Source organism: Manis javanica, chromosome 5 (genome assembly GCF_040802235.1).
Source record: "Manis javanica isolate MJ-LG chromosome 5, MJ_LKY, whole genome shotgun sequence".
In the NCBI taxonomy this organism is placed as follows: domain Eukaryota; kingdom Metazoa; phylum Chordata; class Mammalia; order Pholidota; family Manidae; genus Manis; species Manis javanica.
The window spans coordinates 101,279,992-101,298,113 of record NC_133160.1 but is presented as its reverse complement, the minus strand read 5'-3'; the positions used below and the strand labels follow the sequence as shown (position 1 = coordinate 101,298,113).

The following is an 18,122-nucleotide window of genomic DNA, read 5'->3' as shown; positions in this document are numbered from 1 at the left end:
GTGAAAAGCTTTCAGCTTCTCGCTGTTAAGTGAAATGTTTATTGTGGGTTTGTCATATATGGCCTTTATTATGTTGAGGTACTTGCCCTCTATACCCATTTTGTTGAGAGTTTTTATTATGAGTGGATATTGAATTTTGTCGAATGCTTTTTCAGCGTCTATGGAGATGATCATGTGGTTTTTGTCCTTTTTTTTGATGTGGTTGATGATGTTGATGGATTCTTGAATGCTGTAACATCCTTGCATCCATGGAATAAATCCTACTTGATCATGATGGATAATCTTTTTGATGTATTTTTGAATTTGGTTTGCTAATATTTTGTTGAGTATTTTTTCATCTGTGTTCATCAGGAATATTGGTGGGTAATTTTATTTTTTTGTGGTGTCTTTGCTTGGTTTTGGTATTAGAGTGATGCTGGCCTCATAGAATGAGTTTGGAAGTATTCCTTCTTCTACTCTTTGGAAAACTTTAAGGAGGATGGGTATTAGGTCTTCCTTATACAAACTAAATGTTTGATAAAATTCAGTGGTAAAGCCTTCTGGTCCAAGGATTTTGTTCTTAGGTAGTTTTTTGATTACTAGTTCAATTACTTTGCTGGTAATTGGTCTGTTCAGATTTTCTGTTTCTTCCTTGGTCAGCCTTGGAAAGTTGTATTTTTCTAGAAAGTTGTCCATTTCTTCTGGATTATCCAGTTTGTTAGCATATAATTTTTCATAATATTCTCTTGTAATTCTTTGTATTTCTGTGGTATTCGTAGTGATTTTTCCTGTCTCATTTTGATTCTGTTTATGTGAGTAAACTCTTTTTTTCTGATAAGCCTGACTAGGGGTTTGTCTATTTTGTTTATTTTCTCAAAGGACCAGCTCTTGCTTTCATTGATTCTTCCTATTGTTTTATTTTTCTCGATTTTATTTATTTATGCTCTAATCTTTATTATGTCCCTCCTGCTGATTTTGGGCCTCATTTGTTCTTTTTCTAGTTTAGTTAATTGTGAGTTTAGACTGCTTCTATGGGATTTTTCTTCTTTCCCGAGGTAGGCCTGTATTGCAATATACTTTCCTCTTAGCACGACCTTCACTGCATCCCACAGATATTGCAGTGTTGAATTATTGTTGTCATTTGTATCCATATATTGCTTGACCTCTTTTTATTCGGTTATTGATCTATTGATTGTTTAGGAGCATGTTGTGAAGTCTCCAGGTGTTTGTGGGATATTTCATTTTCTTTGCCTAATTTATTTCTAGTTTCATACCTTTGTGGTCTGAGAAACTGGTTGGTACAATTTCAATCTTTTTGAATTTACAGGGGCTCTTTTTGTGTCATATATGATCTATTCTTGAAAATGTTCCACGTGCACTTGAGAAGAATGTATATTCTGCTGTTTTGAAGTGTAGCATTCTGTAGATGTCTCTTAGGTCCATCTGTTCTAATGTGTTGTTCAGTGCCTCTGCTCCTTACTTATTTTCTGTCTGGTTGATCTGTCCTTCAGAGTGAGTGGAGTGTTGAAGTCTCCTAGAATGAATGCATTGCATTCTATTTCCCCTTTTAATTCTGTTTGTATTTGTTTCACATATGTAGGTGCTCCTGTGTTGGGAGCATAGATATTTACAATGGTTATATCTTCTTTTTTGGATGGACCCCTTTATCATGTAACGTCCGTCTTTGTCTCTTGTGACTTTCTTTGTTTTGAAGTCTATTTTGTCTGATAAAAGTGCTGCAACTCCTGCTTTTTTCTCTCTGCTAGTTGCATGATATATATTTTTCCATCCCTTCACTTTTGGTCTGTGTATGTCTTTGGGTTTAAAGTGAGTCTGTTGTAGGCAGCATATAGATGGGTCTTTTTTTTTTTGTCCATTCAGTGACTCTATGTCTTTTGATTGGTGCTGTCAGTCCATTTACACTTAGGGTGATTATCAATAGGTATGTACTTACTGCTGTTGCAGGCTATAGATTTGTGGTTACCAAAGGTTCAAGGTTCACTTCCTTACTATCTAAGACTCTAAGTTAACTCACTAATATGCTATTACAAATACAATCTAAAGGCTCCTTTTTTTCTCTGCCTTTTTCTTCCTTCTCCATTCTTTATATATTAGGTATCATATTCTGTACTCTTTGTGTATTCTTTGATTGACTTTGGGGATGGTTAATTTAATTTTGCATTTGCTTAGTAGTTAGCAATTCTGTTTTCTTTACTGTGGTTTTATTACCTCTGTGACAGCTATTAAACCTTAGGAACACTTCGATCTATAGCAGTCCTTCCAAAATACACTGTACAGACAGTCTGTGAGAGGTAAATTCTCTCAGCTTTTGCTTATCTGGAAGTTGTTTAATCTCTTCTTCAAATTTAAATGATATTCTTACCAGATAAAGTATTCTTGGTTCGAATAAAGTATTCTCGGCTCGAGGCCCTTCTGCTTCATTGCATTAAATACATCATGCCACTCCCTTCTGGCCTGTAAGGTTTCTGTTGAGAAGTCTGATGATAGCCTTATGGGCTTTCCTTTGTATGTAATCTTATTTCTTTCTGTGGCTGCTTTTAATAGTCTGTCCTTATCCTTGATCTTTGCCATTTTAATTATTATGTCTTGGTGTTGTCTTCCTTGGGTACCTTGTGTTGGGAGATCTGTGCACCTCCATGGCTTGAGACACTATCTCCTTCCCCATTTTGGGGAAGTTTTCAGCAATTACCTCCTCAAAGACACTTTCTATCCCTTTTTCTCTTTCTCCTTCTTCTGGTACCCCTTTAATGTGAATATTGTCCCGTTTGGGTTGGTCACACAGTTCTGTCAATATTCTTTCATTCTTAGAGTTTGTTTTTTTCTCTCTGTGCCTCAGCTTCTTTTTATTTCTCTTCTCTAGTTTCAATTTTCCATTTCATTTATCATGCCCTCCACCGTAACTGATCTGCTTTTAATACTCTCCATTGTGCTCTTCAATGATTGGATCTCTGACCGAATCTTTTCCTGAGTTCTTTAATATTTTTCTGTACCCATGAGCATGGTAATGATTTTTATTTTGATATCCCTTTCAGAAAGATTCATGAGGTCGATGTCATTTTAAATCTTTCTCAGGAGTTGTATTCATAATTTTACTTTGAACCAGGTTCCTTTGGCATTTCATATTTGTATATGGCACCCTATAGTTCCCAGTAGCTCTGCTTTCTGGAGCTGCTCAGCCCTTGAAGCGATGTCGGGGTTCGCAGGGGAGTGGTATTGGTGCCTGGGGGGATGAAAGAGCTGTTTCCTGTGTCCTAGCTGCTATGCCTGCCTCCACTGCCTGAAACAGTCGGCCAGTCATACAGGTGTAAGTCTCTATGCTTTGTGTTTGTTGTTGTTGTAGACCGGTCTTCCCTCTAGCTGGCCAAACACCAGGTTAGGGTTTGCCAGTTTGTGAGCCAGGTGGGGCTGGCCAGGAGAAAGGCACCAAAGGCTGCATATCATGGAGGGGGTCCCTGGACGTATGTAGCCAGCCAGGGAGCTAGAGCTCCTGAAGTTCATGAAAGCTCCCAACCTCCTGGGCAGAGTGCACCTGGACAATTTTGCCTACCTGTCCTTTCTGCTGAGCAGTAAGCTCTGTGCAATCATTTTCCCTTTAGCAGCCCTCTTGCTGTTAGGTAGTCTCTCAGACTGCCCACCTTTCTCTTGTCCCAGAGCAGCCAGATATGGATCCCTGCTTTCCAGAAGTGGCTGGAATCTCAGTCTCTCCAGGAATTCTGCCTGTCTTAGCTTTCCAGCCCCCTAATCATGAGAGTACCACGCAAGCACCATGAAATGTAGGTTTGTGCTCCCAGAGCAGATCTCCAGAGTTAGGTATTCAGTAGTTGCAGGCCTCCACTCCCTCCTGCTCTGTATCTCTTCCTCCTGCCTGTGAGCTGGGGTCAGGAAAGGGCTTGGGTCCCGCCAGGCCCCAGCTTTGGTACGTTACCCTGTTCCGTGAGGTATATTCTTTTCTCCAGGTGTATGTAATTTGGAGCAGCCCTCTTTCCTGTTGCTCTTTCAGTTCTACTAATTATATTTTTGTATTATATGCAGTTTTAGGAGGAAGCCTCTGTCTAACCTCTCACGCTGCCATCTTTAATCAGAATTTTTATTTAAGAGATTTTTGCCTATGTTTTCTTCTAAGAGTTTTATGGTTTCATGACTTACATTCAGGTCTTTGATCCATTTCAATTTTACTTTTGTGTATGGAGTTAGACAGTGGTCCAGTTTCATTCTCTTAAATGTAGCTCTCCAGTTTTGCCCATGCCAGTTGATGAAGAGGCTGTCATTTCCCCATTGTATATCCATAGCTCTTTTTTCGTATATTAATTGACCATATATGCTTGGGTTTATATCTGGGCTCTCTATTCTGTTCCACTGATCCATGGGTCTGTTCTTGTGCTAGTACCAAATTGTGTTGATTACTGTAGCTTTGTAGTAGAGCTTGAAGTTGGGGAGCATAATCTCCCCAGCTTTATTCTTCCTTCTCAGGATTGTTTTGGCTATTTGTGGTCTTTTGTGGTTCTGTATTAATTTTAGAACTGTTTGCTCTAGTTCGTTGAAGAATGCTTTTGGTATTTTCATAGGGATTGCATTGAATCTGTAGATTGCTTTAGGCAGGATGGCCATTTTGATAGTACTAATTCTTGCTATCCGTGAGCACAGTGTATTTCCATTTATTACGTCTTCTTTAATTTCTCTAATGAGTGTCTTGTAGTTTTCAGGGTTTAGGTGTTTTACCTCCTTGTTTAGGTTTATTCCTAGTATTTTATTCTTTGTGATGCAATTGTGAATGGATTTGTTTTCCTGATTTCTCTTTCTACTAGTTCGTTGTTAGTATATAGGAATGCAACAGACATCTGTGCATTAATTTTGTATCCTGTAAGTTTCCTGAATTCAGTTATTCTAATAGGCTTTTGGAACTGATGTTCATTTTAAATGTTGTTTTATATCACCACCTTGAAAGTAAAAATTTAATTATAAGGTAAAGAGAAGCCACCATCTTGCAAAAAATATTGTCAACATATCTAATAGAAAGCATTAATACCCCTGCTGTGGAAAAATTGACAAAGATATAAGATGGCAGTCCATAGAAGAAGCACTATGAATGGCTTGTAAATATTATTACCCTATTATGATTATTATTCCCATTTCATAGATGATGAAAGTGAAACAGAAACAGGTTAGGTAATTTTTCCCAGGGTCCATAGTGACAGAACCATGATTTAAACAGTCTTCCAGAATCCAAGTATTCATTATTATACTAATGAGGAAGAAAAGAAAAACATGAAAAGGACATGATTTGGAAAGGAGATAAACTTTTTATCAAAGACATTGGAAATAACCTAAATAGTGCTTATACCTCAGATTACTTAGTAAACTTAATAACTCAACAAACATGCTTAGCAGATGTAAAGATTGTGCAGTATGTATCAGTCTTTCTCAGACTTGTAGGTCTTTGGATTCTCTTTAAAATTATTGAGCCCCAAAGAGCTTTTACTTAACGGGCTACATTTGTCAGTTCTTACATTAGTAGAAATTAAAAGTGATAGATGTTCTAATTACAGGAATACACAAAAAACTTGTTATGTTAGGTATCATATAGTCTCTGGAAACCTCTATTCTATACTTAATGACAGAATGTAAAAAGGCAATATCTTACTGTTATTATGAAAATAGTTTTGACATTATGGACCCTCCCTCTGTGAAAGTCCTTATAGATTCTCAGTACTTGGTGCTCTGGGACACACTTTGAGAACCACTGATCTGTTTTCAATAAAACTCCAACTTTATGAATTTTGACAAGTGGATTTTTAAATGTATATGAATGAGCAAAGGGCCAAGAAGGAGGAGAAATAATTTGAAAAGTAAAGACGGGGGGGAGCGTGGCCTATTAGATAGCAAGAATTATTAGCTATGTTAATTAGAAGGTTACAGTATTGGTACAGCAGGTTTACCAATAGAAGAGAAGTGAGCTCAGAAGCCAACCCACGTGCATGTGGAGTTTGGTTACAGGTGGCATATTAGATGAGTGGGAATAGAAGCACTGTTCAGTTAACACCTCTGGGGAAAAAATGAGAGTGGATACCTTCTGCAATACACAAAAAGCAACTCCATGTGGATGAGTGACTTAAAAATATGGACAAATCTCTCACCTTTGCAATTTCTTAAGCAAGACATAAAGAATAAAAAGTACCAACATTAAAGACTGATAAATTTACCTATAATAAGGTTAAAGAACTTGTTCATCCAGACATACCTTAATATTAAGGGGAAAAGACACTCCTCAATGTGGTTTTTTAACACATTTTGAGGGTGGTAGAAAATGGGACAGGGAGGCATCCCCTATGGGTAGGTATAAGGTATAAGCTATGTTCCTCTTTTGGGTGGTAGTTTCACAGGTATTCTCATAAATACACCCACAAATAAGCAAATGTGTGGACACATGACAGAGAGTAGTGAACCAAGTATTAGGGTAAATTTGATTTTGTCAATTGGGTTCCCATCACCCTTCTCAAATCTACCCCTAAGAAACTCAATAATGAATAAAACATGGTCTATCTCAAAACTGTAATTTAAAAAAAAATCCAGGACCAGGAGGAGCCACGATCACGGCATGACTAGGGCAGTGGAAATCTCCTCCCAAAACCATATATATTTTTGAAAATACAACAAATACAACTATTCCTACAAGAGAGAAAAGAGGATACAGTACAACACCTAGGCTACATCTACATGTGCGAGAACTCAGCATCTCATGAAGGGGGTAAGATACAAACCATGGCCCAACGGGACCCGAGCACTCCCCCCACCCCAGCTCCCCAGTGGGAAGAAAGGAGTTGGAGTGGGGAGGGAGTGGAAGCACAGGGCTGCTAAATATCCAGCTCTAGTAATCTGCACCAGGAGCGCAGACACACATTGCATGGTGTGCTGGATATTAGGGAAACAGAAAAATAAAATCTGCGAGTGGGTCCCCTCAGCCAGCTCCCCTGGAACAAAACAAAAGTGAGTGCTTTTTGAAAGTCTTAAACAGACAGGGGCCTCACAGGTGGATGGAAGTGTCCCGGCACACTCAGCCCAGCAGCTGTGAATCCCAGGGAACTTCAGGCACCCCAGCTCCCTGGGAGGCAGTGCAGCCCTGAGGCCCCTCACGGCAATAAACAGCCTGTTGTTCCCCCTGCAGTGGCATGGCCCCTGCAGTGCCGGAGCAGCCAGGGAGTGGCTGCGTGCACCTACTCACAGCGGTGGAGCAGCCAGGGAGCGGCCGTGTGTGCGCACACAGCAGCGAAGCAGCCGGGGAACGGCTGCACCCACAACAGCCACCTAGAAACACCTCCCGGCATGCAGCCACCCGGGCCAGACCCACAGGCCACTGCTGATGCACAGCTGCCTGACAGGCAGAGGAAACTGGGGAAAGGCGTGAAGGGCACTGTTCTCACAGGAGAGCACACCAGGTGCACCTTCCACTCCCCGCAGGGCTCTGGGCTATACTGATAGTGACCCCGCCCACAGCAGCTTAGGGGATTAATCTGGAGGCTGCACCAGGTGTGCATGTAACCCATACAGGCAGCAGAGAAAGGCGAGGTGACCAGGAAGCAGGAAAGGACTTTGTTCTCCTGACACACGTGCTATCTACCTACAACTACCTCTATCTCCATGAAAAGGTAGAAGAATTTGGTTCAGAATTACACAGACAACCCCTAAGAAAGGGCCCAGGGAGATAGATTTAACCAGTCTTCCTGAAAAGGAATTCAAAATAAAGGTCATAACAATGCTGATGGACCTGCAGAGAAATACGCAAGAGCTAAAGGATCAAGTTGGGAGGGAGAATACAGATCTGGAAGGAGTTAAGAGCAGACTGGATGAGGTTCAAGAGGCCGTTAATGGTATAGAAATCAGAGAACAGGAACACAGAGATGCTGAGGGAGAGATAAAAGGATCTCCAGGAATGAAAGAATATAAAGAGAATTATGTGACCAGTCCAAATGTAACAAACAATATTCACATTATAGGAGTACCAGAAGAAGAAGAGAGAGAAAAATGGATAGAAACTGTCTTTGAGGAAAGAATTGCTGAAAACTTCCCCAAGCTGGATATAACCATATAGACCACAGATACCCACAGAACTCCCAACACAAGGGACCCAAGGAGGACAACACCAAGACTTATAATAATTAAAATGGCAAAGATCAGTGACAAGGACAGAGTATTAAAGGCAGCCAGAGAGAGAAAAAAGGTTACCTACAAAGGAAAACCCACCAGGCTATCATCAGATTTCTCAGCAGAAACCTTACAGGCCAGAAGAGAATGGCATGATATATTTAATACAATGAAACAGAAGGGCCTTGAGCCAAGGATACTGTATCCAGCATGATTATCATTTAAATATGAAGAATTTAAATTCCCAGATAATTCCCAGAGAAGCAAAAGTTGAGGGAATTTGCCTCCCACAAACCACCTCTACAGGATATTTTAAAGGGACTGCTCTAGATGGAAGCACTGCTAAGGCTAAATAGGTGTCACCAGAGAAAATAAAATCACATGAAAGAAAGCAGACAAACCAAATACTAACTAAAGGCAAAAAATAAAAACAACTCACAAAAGCAGTCAAAGGAAACAAAAGAGTACAGAATAAAACACCTAACATATAAAGAATGGAGGAGGAGGAATAAGAAGGGAGAGAAATAATCATCAGATTGTGTTTATAATAGCTTAATAAGAGAGTTAAGTTAGCCAGATAGTAAAGAAGCTGCCCTTGAACCTTTGGTAACCACGGATCTAAAGCCTGCAATGGCAATAAGTACATATCTTTCAATAATCACCCTAAATGTAAATGGACTGAATGTACCAATCAAAAGATACAGAGTAATAGAATGGAAAAAGAAGACCCATCTCTATGCTGCTTACAAGAGACTCACCTCAAACCCAAAGACATACACAGACTAAAAGTCAAGGGATGGAAAAAGATATTTCATGCAAACAACAAGAAGAAAAAAGCAGGTGTTGCAGTACTAGTGTATCAGACAAAATGGACTTCAAAACAAAGGGAGTCACAAGAGATAAAGAAGGGCATTACATAATGATAAAGGGCTTAGTCCAACAAGAGTATATAACCATTATAAATATATATACACCCAATACAGGAGCACCAACATATGTGAAACAAATACTAACAGAATAAAAGGAGGAAATAGAATGCAATGCAATGCATTCGTTTTACGAGATATCAACACACCACTCACTCCAAAGGACAGATCAATCATACAGAAAATAAGTAAGGACACAGAGGGACTGAATAACACTAGAACAGATGGACTTAACAGACATCTACAGAACTCTACAGCCAAAAGCAGCAGGATACACATTCTTCTCAAGTGCACATGGAACATTTTCCAGAATAGACCACATACTAGTCCACAAAAGGAGCCTCAGTAAATTCAAAAAGATTGAAATTCTACCAACCAACTTTTCAGACCACAAAGGCATAAAACTAGAAATAAATTGTACAAAGAAAACAAAAAGGCTCACAAACACATGGAGGCTTAACAGCATGCTCCTAAATAATCAATGGGTCAATGACCAAATTAAAACAGATCAAGTAATATATATATGGAGACAAATGATAACAACAGCACAAAACCCCAAATTCTGTGGGACCCAGCAAAGGCAGTTCTAAGAGGAAAGTATATAGCAATCCAGGCCTATTTAAAGAAGGCAGAACAATCCCAAATGCACAGTCTAAAGTCACAGTTATTGAAACTGAAGTAAGAAGAACAAATGAGGCCCAAAGTCAGCAGCAGGAGCCTGACATAATAAAGATCAGAGGAGAAATAAATAAAATCGAGAAGAATAAAAAATAGGAAAAAATCAGTGAAACCAAGAGCTGGGTCTTTGAGAAAGTAAACAAAATAGATAAGCCCCTAGCCAGACTTATTAAGAGAAAAGGACAATCTACACACATGAACAGAATCAGAAATGAGAAAGGAAAAATCATGACTGACCTCACAGAATTACAAAGAATCACTAGAGAATTCTATGAGAATCTATATGTTAACAACCTGGAAAACCTAGAAGGAAATGGTCAACTTCCTAGAAAAATACAACCTTCTAAAACTGACCAAGGAAGAAATGGAAAATCTAAACAGACCAATTATCAGCAAAGAAATTGAATCGGTAACCAAGAACAAAAATCCCTGCACCAGATGGATTCACCTCTTAATTTTATTAGACATATTGAGAAGACATAATACTCATTCTCCTTAAAGTTTTCAAAAAATAGAAGAGGACGGAATACTTACAAACTCATTCTATGAAGCCAGCATCACTCTAATACCAAAACCAGACAAAGACCCCAAAAAAGAAAATTACAGAGCAATATTCCTGATGAACATAGATGCAAAAATACTCAACAAAATATTAGCAAACTGAATTAAAAAATACATCAAGAGGATCATACACCATGATCAAGTGGGATTCATCTCAGGGATGTAAGGATGGTACAATATTTGAAAATCCATCAACATCATCCACCACATCAACAAAAAGGACAAAAACCACATGATCATCTCCATAGATGCTGAAAAAGCATTCGACAAAATTCAACATCCATTCATGATAAAAACTCTCAACAAAATGTGTATAAAGGGCAAGTACCTCAACATAATAAAGGCCATATATGATAAACCCACAGCCAACATCATACTGAACAGCGAGAAGCTGACAGCTTTTCCTCTGAGATTGGGTACAAGACAGGGATGCCCATTCTCCCCACTGTTATTCAACATAGTACTGGAGGTCCTAGCCATGGCAGTTAGATAAAACAAAAAAATACAAGGAATCCAGATTGGTAAAGAAGAAGTCAAACTGTCACTATTTGCAGATGACATGATATTGTACATAAAATACCCTAAAGACTCCACTCCAAAACTACTAGTACTAATATCTGAATTCAGAAAAGTTGCAGGATACAAAATTAATATACAGAAATCTGTTGCTTTCCTATACACTAACGATGAACTAGGAGAAAGAGAAATCAGGAAAACAATTCCATCCACAATTGTATCAAAAAGAATAAAATACCTAGGAATAAACCTAACCAAGGAAGTGAAAGACCTATACCCTGAAAACTACAAGACATTCTTGAGAGAAATTAAATAGGACACTAACAAATGAAAACTCATCCCATGCTCTTGGCTAGGAAGAATCAATATTGTCAAAATGGCCATCCTGCCTAAAGCAATCTACAAATTCAATGCAATGCCTATCAAAATACCAACAGCATTTTTCAATGAACTGTAACAAATATTTTTTAAGTTCGTATGGAACCAGAAAAGACCCTGAATAGCCAAAGCAATCCTGAGAAGGAAGAATAAAGCAGGGGGAATCTTGCTTTCCAACTTTAAGCTCTACTACAAAGCCACAGTAATCAATACTATTTGGTACTGGCACAAGAACAGACCTTTAGACCAGCGGAACAGACTTGAGAGTCCAGATATAAACCCAAGCATATATGTCAATTAATATATGATTAAGAAGCCATGGACATTCAGTGGGGAAATGAGAGCCTTTTCAACAGTTGGTGTTGGCAAAACTGGACAGCTGCATGTAAGAGAATGAAGTAGATTCCTGGCTAACTCCATATACAAAAGTAAATTCGAAATGCATCAAAGATCTGAATGTAAGTCATGAAACCATAAATCTCTTTGGAAAAACTATAGGCAAAAATCTCTTGGACATAAATGAGCAACTTCTTCATGAACATATCTCCCTGGGCAAGGGAAACAAAAGCAAAAATGAACAAGTTGGGACTACATCAAACTGAATAAGCTTCTGTACAGCAAAGGACACCACCAATAGAACAAAAAGTCACCTTACAGTATGGGAGAATATATTCATAAGTAACAGATCCGATAAAGGGTTGACATCCAAAATATATAAAGAGCTCATGTACCTCAACAAACAAAAAGCAAATAATCCAATTGAAAATGGTCAGAGGAGCTGAACAGACAGTTCACCAAAGAAAAAATTCAGATGGCCAACAGACACATGAAAAGATGCTCCACATCACTTTTCATCAGAGAAATGCAAATTAAAACCACAATGACATATCACCTCACACCAGTAAGGATGGCCACCATCCAAAAGACAGACAACAGCAAATGTTCACAAGGATATAGAGAAAGGGGAACCCTCCTGCACCGCTGGTAAGACTGTAAACTAGTTCAACCATTGTGGAAAGCACTATGGAGGTTACTCAAAAAACTAAAAATAGAAATACCATTTGACCCAGGAATTCCACTCCTAGGAATTTACCCTAAGAATGCAGCAGCCTGGTTTGAAAAGGACAAATGCACCTCTACATTTATTGTAGCACTATTCACAATAGCCAAGAAATGGAAGAAACCTAAGTGTCCATCAGTAGATGAATGGATACAGAAGATGTGGTACATATACACAATGGAATGTTATTCAGCCATAAGAAGAAAACAAATCCTACCATTTGCAGCAACATGGATGGAGCTAGAGGGTATTATGCTCAGTGAAATAAGCCAGGTGGAGAAAGACAAATATCAAATGATTTCACTCATCTGTGGAGTATAAGAACAAAGGAAAAAGTGAAGGAGCAAAATACCAGAAGACACACAGAACCCAAGAATGGACTAACAGGTACCAAAGGGAAAAGGACTGGGGAGCACGGGTGGAAAGGGAGGTATAATGGGGGAAAAAAAAGAAAGGATCGTTATGATTAGCATGTATAATGTGGGGTGGAGGCACGGGGACAGCTGTACAACACAGAGAAGACAAGTTGTGATTCTACAACATGTTACACTGATGGACAATGCAATGGGGAATGTTGGGAGAACTTGGTGATGGGTGGAGTCTAGTAAACATAATGTGCCTCATGTAATTGTATAGTAATGATACCCAAATAAAAAAAAAATTAAGTGAGGAAAAAAGTAAACTTAGATTTCTCCTTCTACCAGAGGCTTTCCCCAGTGACACATATTAGAAAGACTTGATCATGTTCTTCCAAGCTATGTTTGTACCATTGACATAGTTTCTGGCTGCACATACATCACTGTAGTGTAGGTAAGACTTTCATCAGCATATACATGTGCTAGTCTTAGGGTTTATTTACAGTGATGTCTGAGTCTCAACTTTAATCTTAGTAAGTGTTTATTGAATGAATGAATGAGTGAATGAGCTAATAATATGAGGCATACTACTTTAAAAGTATGAATAAAGTACCATAGGATGACAGGATGGAGGTACAAAAGGCAGACTGTTGTCCATGCTGATACAACTTCTATCTTCACAGATGCCATGAAACAAGGTAGTCAGAATTCAGATCTTTAAAGCTTGTTCATTTTCGGCCAGCATATACAGAGAAGGTCCTTTGACCTGTCCACTCCTCAGATTTCCTGAGTAGTACCTGATATTTAAAAAAAGATTTATTGTTTTTTTCTGTAAGTCAAGTTTAAAAGCTAAATAAAGGTAATACCAGTTTGAATAAGTTTTAGCATCCTCAAACATGTTATCAACCTTTCTAAATAGAAACCTAACAGTCACTGGGTAAAGGAAGGTTGAGTGGAGGGAAGAGAGCTGGGAATCAGTTGAGGAGCCTGCATAATTGCAAATAAACTTTCTATACATCACACTTACAGTCGAGGTCTGACTTTATTTAGACTATCATTACGTAGAGCCATAGGTGCTGTTGACTGTACCTGACCCCCCACCTTCAGAAGAGTCATGTACTTGACATGTATTTTACATGTTTCTAATGATCATGATTATTGACTTTTTAAAACCAAAATTGTTTGTTCTTAAGGAGTTTGCAGACACTTCTGAATGATGAAGGCGATGGCTTTGGAGAAGTATTTTACATCTATTTTAATGTGAGTAACAGTGAAAACCAGATTACAGATCAGATTTAATCTGATTAACCCTTTACATTCTGATCTAAACATGTCACTCTTTAATAATTAAAGACAGACCTTAAATTAGCTCATGGAAAAGGTTTTTTTCGTCATTTTTCATGAGCTAGATGCATCAGAGTTTGCTATGGAATGAATAACACACAGTCGCTTGCTTAAAAGAGAAGATAATTCTGTGTGTTTCTGGGACGGGCTGATTTAGCTGGGCTGGAGGGTGTATAATGGCCTTGCTTACATGCCTGATTCTTGGCTTTGTGGGTTATCAGCTGGAGGAACAGCTTGTCTGCATTCTGGTGGTCACTCGTCCTCCAGGAGGCTATCTGAGGTTTCTTCCCAGGATAGTCTCAGGGTTACAAAGAGTAGGGAGAGATGGCAGGCCCCAACATAAAGGCTTCTTTCCAAACTTTTTCTTCTGTCAGATCCTCTGGCCAAAGCGACCACACCAGATTCAGGGGCTGAAGAAACAGTCTCCACCCCACCATGGGAAGTGTTGCAAAGTCACATTGCAGAGGGGCATGAGTACCGCAATGGGAGTAATTTGTGGCCATTTTGGTAATCTGCCATACTGGGTCTATATTATATAAAGTGAAAACTGAGATACGTGAATTTGCCAATAAATTGTTTTCAGTATAATCATTTAAAATGCAAATTATTTAAAAAATATATTTTTCATTCTACATAAGATGGTCATTATTTGCACATTCCTTGCTATTTTTTAATGGCAAAAATGTACATTTCTATTAATTCTTGAGGTAAAGTATTAGTCTTCACAGTGTCTTTCTTGATGATAAATTATTGATTATTTTGGAGATACTGAGTTTATTTATGGTTACAGGTGCATTGGGACAAAAGTGATGTAGACCTAATTCCTAATGGAAGTTGTGTAATTGTCAACCAGACAAACAAGTAGGTACAAAGAAATGAAGTATTTGTTTTGTTCATACACTGTATTTCACTGGGCTCTAAAAATTTCTTATAGTTACTATTATTTTCCATTCCCAAGTAATCGTTTTTCAATAAGGCAGAGAGTTGATGTGTATGTGTGTATGTCCCAAAGTTTATATTCTGGAAGGAAAAGGCTTTCTCAGGGAAAAATACTACTTTCCCTTATCATCCTGTCTAGAATTATACCGTCAGTCCCTCTCTCTGTTTTTATTCCCTCTCCCTGCTTTACTTTTTCTTGTTATATTACACATTACCTACCTTTAGGATTCTTTTGCTTATTTACATGTCAGTGTTTCCCCTACTCTAGTGAGCTGCATGGTGGCAGGAACTAGTCTTGTTTACCATTGTATATGCAGAAGCTGGAGTAATCTATAATGGGGCCGTAACACTCACTTAGTATTTCTTAGTATTATTAGATGTTACTGTGGTAGTTTGACTTCTCAGCTCCTTGTGGGGTGCCATTTAAAGCCACAGAGCTTGGGATTGTAGAATAGTCATACTGGCAAAGGAGATACCAAGTGAGCATTCTGGCCTATTATTTTTCTTGTTTTTTAATCTTTACTTGCTTTAAAAAAACTTTGTATTGAGTATAACAATACAGAAAAGTATACAACCTAAGTGTACAGATTAAGAAATAGAACATTTCCAGCTCCCTCTATATATTTATGAATATACTCCCAATTTAGTTGTAGTATTGATAGACATAAAAAGTTTCTCTGCCTCTTAACAACTACTTTTTGCCTCGTTCCTTTCCCTGAAAGAATTGACAAGTTTGCCCAAAGAGAAAAGCTGTAAAGTAAAATCCTGGGCTCACTTCAGTGAGCTTCCCTTCTCTTAGCCCACAGGACTTCTGAGGTATTGACTCAGACTTGGAGGCCTGGAGCTGGATGTGTTTTTGAGTATTATCTGGCTTTTTATAGTTCTTAACAGGTCACGTTTGCTATAAACTACTTCATCACACCAGAAATATAAATCCCTTCTTTGTGTTTAGCCACAAGTAATATTAATTACTGAAAAATTCAGATAATACAAAAAAGTATAAAATAAAATATGAAATCTCCCCATCTACCAAGCCCATTCCCCAGATCTCATCATTGTTAGCAGATCAGGCTTTATTCTTACAGACTTTTTCTATTCTCATCTATATCAGTTCCCCTAGGCATGTGACCCTGAGCAGTCACAACTTCACTATCTCAGTTTTTTCATTAAAAAGTCATAAGAGTCTGCCTTAAAGAGTTTTATGAGGATTAAATTTGATAATACATGAAAAATAGTTGTAACACATAGTAAGCACTTATTTTTATTCTCCTCTTCCCCACCCCCAATTTTGTTCAGGGTATTGCAGTAAGCTGAAATCATTTTTTTGTTTCATTAAAGGAGAGACTATGTTTCTAAGTGTGTTGATTACATTTTCAACATCTCTGTAAAGGCAGTTTATGACGAATTTCAAAGAGGCTTTTACAGAATGTGTGACAAGGAGATTATTGGATTTTTCCTTCCTGAAGAACTAAAGGATGTGATGATTGGAAATACAGATTATGACTGGGAAACATTTGAAAAGGTACATCAAGGCCAAGCAGTATGGATTTAAGTTTATGTTCTGTTTCCTTAACACTTTTTTAATTTTTTTGCATTTTTCTCTAGAATGCACATTATGAACAAGGATATGACAGTTCCCATCCCACTATAGTGATGTTTTGGAAAGCCTTACACAAGTTGACTATGGAGGAAAAGAAAAAGTTCCTTGGTAGGTTTTATGTCAGGAGTGGATCTGTGATTGTATATCTTTTTAGGAAGTATTTGTCACAGGCACCATTGGCACCAAGTCTTAGACCATAGGAGTGTAAGAGCCACTCCTAGTACAGTTGAATGTCCTCTGTGCCAGGTTGTCTCAACATCGAGAAAATACAGATCTCTTTCCACAGATTTCAACCCTGACTACTGCTTTTACATTTTCTTCTTGTCTTCATCCATGCTGAATACTGAGCCTTCTTACTGTAGTTGTGGCATTCAGTTATCCAGGCCCGTGGGGTTAGTCAAGCTGTGTAATGTCACTTGTCTCTAAACTACACCTTCCAGATTTGATCTGTTTTATGCCTGCTCAGTGGTTTTTCCTGAGACTTGTCTCATGAGTTTCTCATTTTCTTACTCAATTTCCTTATGTTTGAGAAACATTAATTCTGTTGTTCTTATTTTTGTGGATACCATGGATGTTGGATCATACCCAGACTTCTCCAGAGGCCCAAACTAACTTGCCAGTCTTATCTCTTAGATGGGAAACCTTTGATGCACCCAAACGGTTCCAGTGTCTGTACATTCCTGCACTTACTTTGTACCCTTCTTCCACAGGCTTTCTGGAAGCTCCTTGCCCTGCCTTAAACTTTCACCCACCTCCTTGTTGCCTCTCTCAAACTTTCTCTCTTAGTTCTCCCAGTCCTCCCAGCCTGATGCTCCCTGCTCCGGGCCAAAACATTGGCACTCGGAGGGTCACTCTGTTCCATGGCACTTTGGTTGTCTTACACCCTTTTATTTTTCTCTTCTTGTTTGTCTCTTTCTATACAAGAATATAACCCCAACCAGACTATAAGCTGCTTGCGGGCAGTGGCTGTGTGTTAGACTTTGTCCTGCTGTGGCCCCAGTGCAGTCTAATGGAGGACTCTGCACATGGGCCCTCGGTAGATGTCTTTGCGTGAACATATTTCCTCTCTGTAAATTTTGATGTCTGTGGAACAGATCGCTCAATTTTATTCTTTTTAGTGTTTCTTACAGGAACTGACAGAATTCAAGTAAAAGGTTTAAAGAACATGAAAATAACGTTTTGCTGTCCTGAAAATTTTAATGAAAAAGATCCCATAAGAGCACAGACGTATTTTAGTGTCCTCTTCCTCCCTAAGTATTCTACAATGGAAAGAGTGGAAGAAGCACTTCAAGTAGCTATCAACAGTACCAGAGGATTTGGCTGACCTACCTCACACTTTTTACATCTTTTTTGGAAATACTTTCAAAAATAAAATTTTCAACTCAAAAGTTAACATGAAAGTCTTTGCTGACAGTTCAGTGTGTTTACTTGCTCTTTTAGAACTGCTGTTTTTGTGTGTAAGACGTATTTAGTAATGATACAGATTAGGCTGTTAAAATAAGATAACCCCAAACTGATACATTAAGTAAGACAGAAGTTTGTTTTTCTTCTCATAAGTCTGAGTGTTTTGTCCAGGGCTGAGGTGGTGTTTCTCCCACTTAAACTGCTCTAATGAAAGTTACAGA

At 38.5% G+C, this 18,122-nt stretch overlaps 1 protein-coding gene across 12 annotated transcripts in view; it reads left to right on the top strand.

Annotated features, from left to right (window-relative positions):
• Nucleotides 1-17,897, top strand: part of HERC5 (HECT and RLD domain containing E3 ubiquitin protein ligase 5) — a 65,258-nt gene extending 47,361 nt beyond the window's left edge. For 4 of the 12 annotated variants that reach the window (XM_073237313.1, XM_073237314.1, XM_073237312.1 and 1 more), the window contains 5 exons: nt 13,808-13,874; nt 14,749-14,819; nt 16,236-16,419; nt 16,503-16,605; nt 17,616-17,897. In XM_073237313.1, the coding sequence (XP_073093414.1) occupies nt 13,808-13,874; nt 14,749-14,819; nt 16,236-16,419; nt 16,503-16,605; nt 17,616-17,821 (631 nt within the window). In that variant the 3' untranslated portion in view covers nt 17,822-17,897. Of the gene's footprint in view, nt 1-13,807; nt 13,875-14,332; nt 14,466-14,748; nt 14,820-16,193; nt 16,420-16,502; nt 16,606-17,615 lie in introns of those variants that run through there. The other 8 variants (XR_012131664.1, XR_012131663.1, XR_012131665.1 and 5 more) reach the window with 8 other exon arrangements.
• Nucleotides 17,898-18,122: the final 225 nt, after the last annotated feature.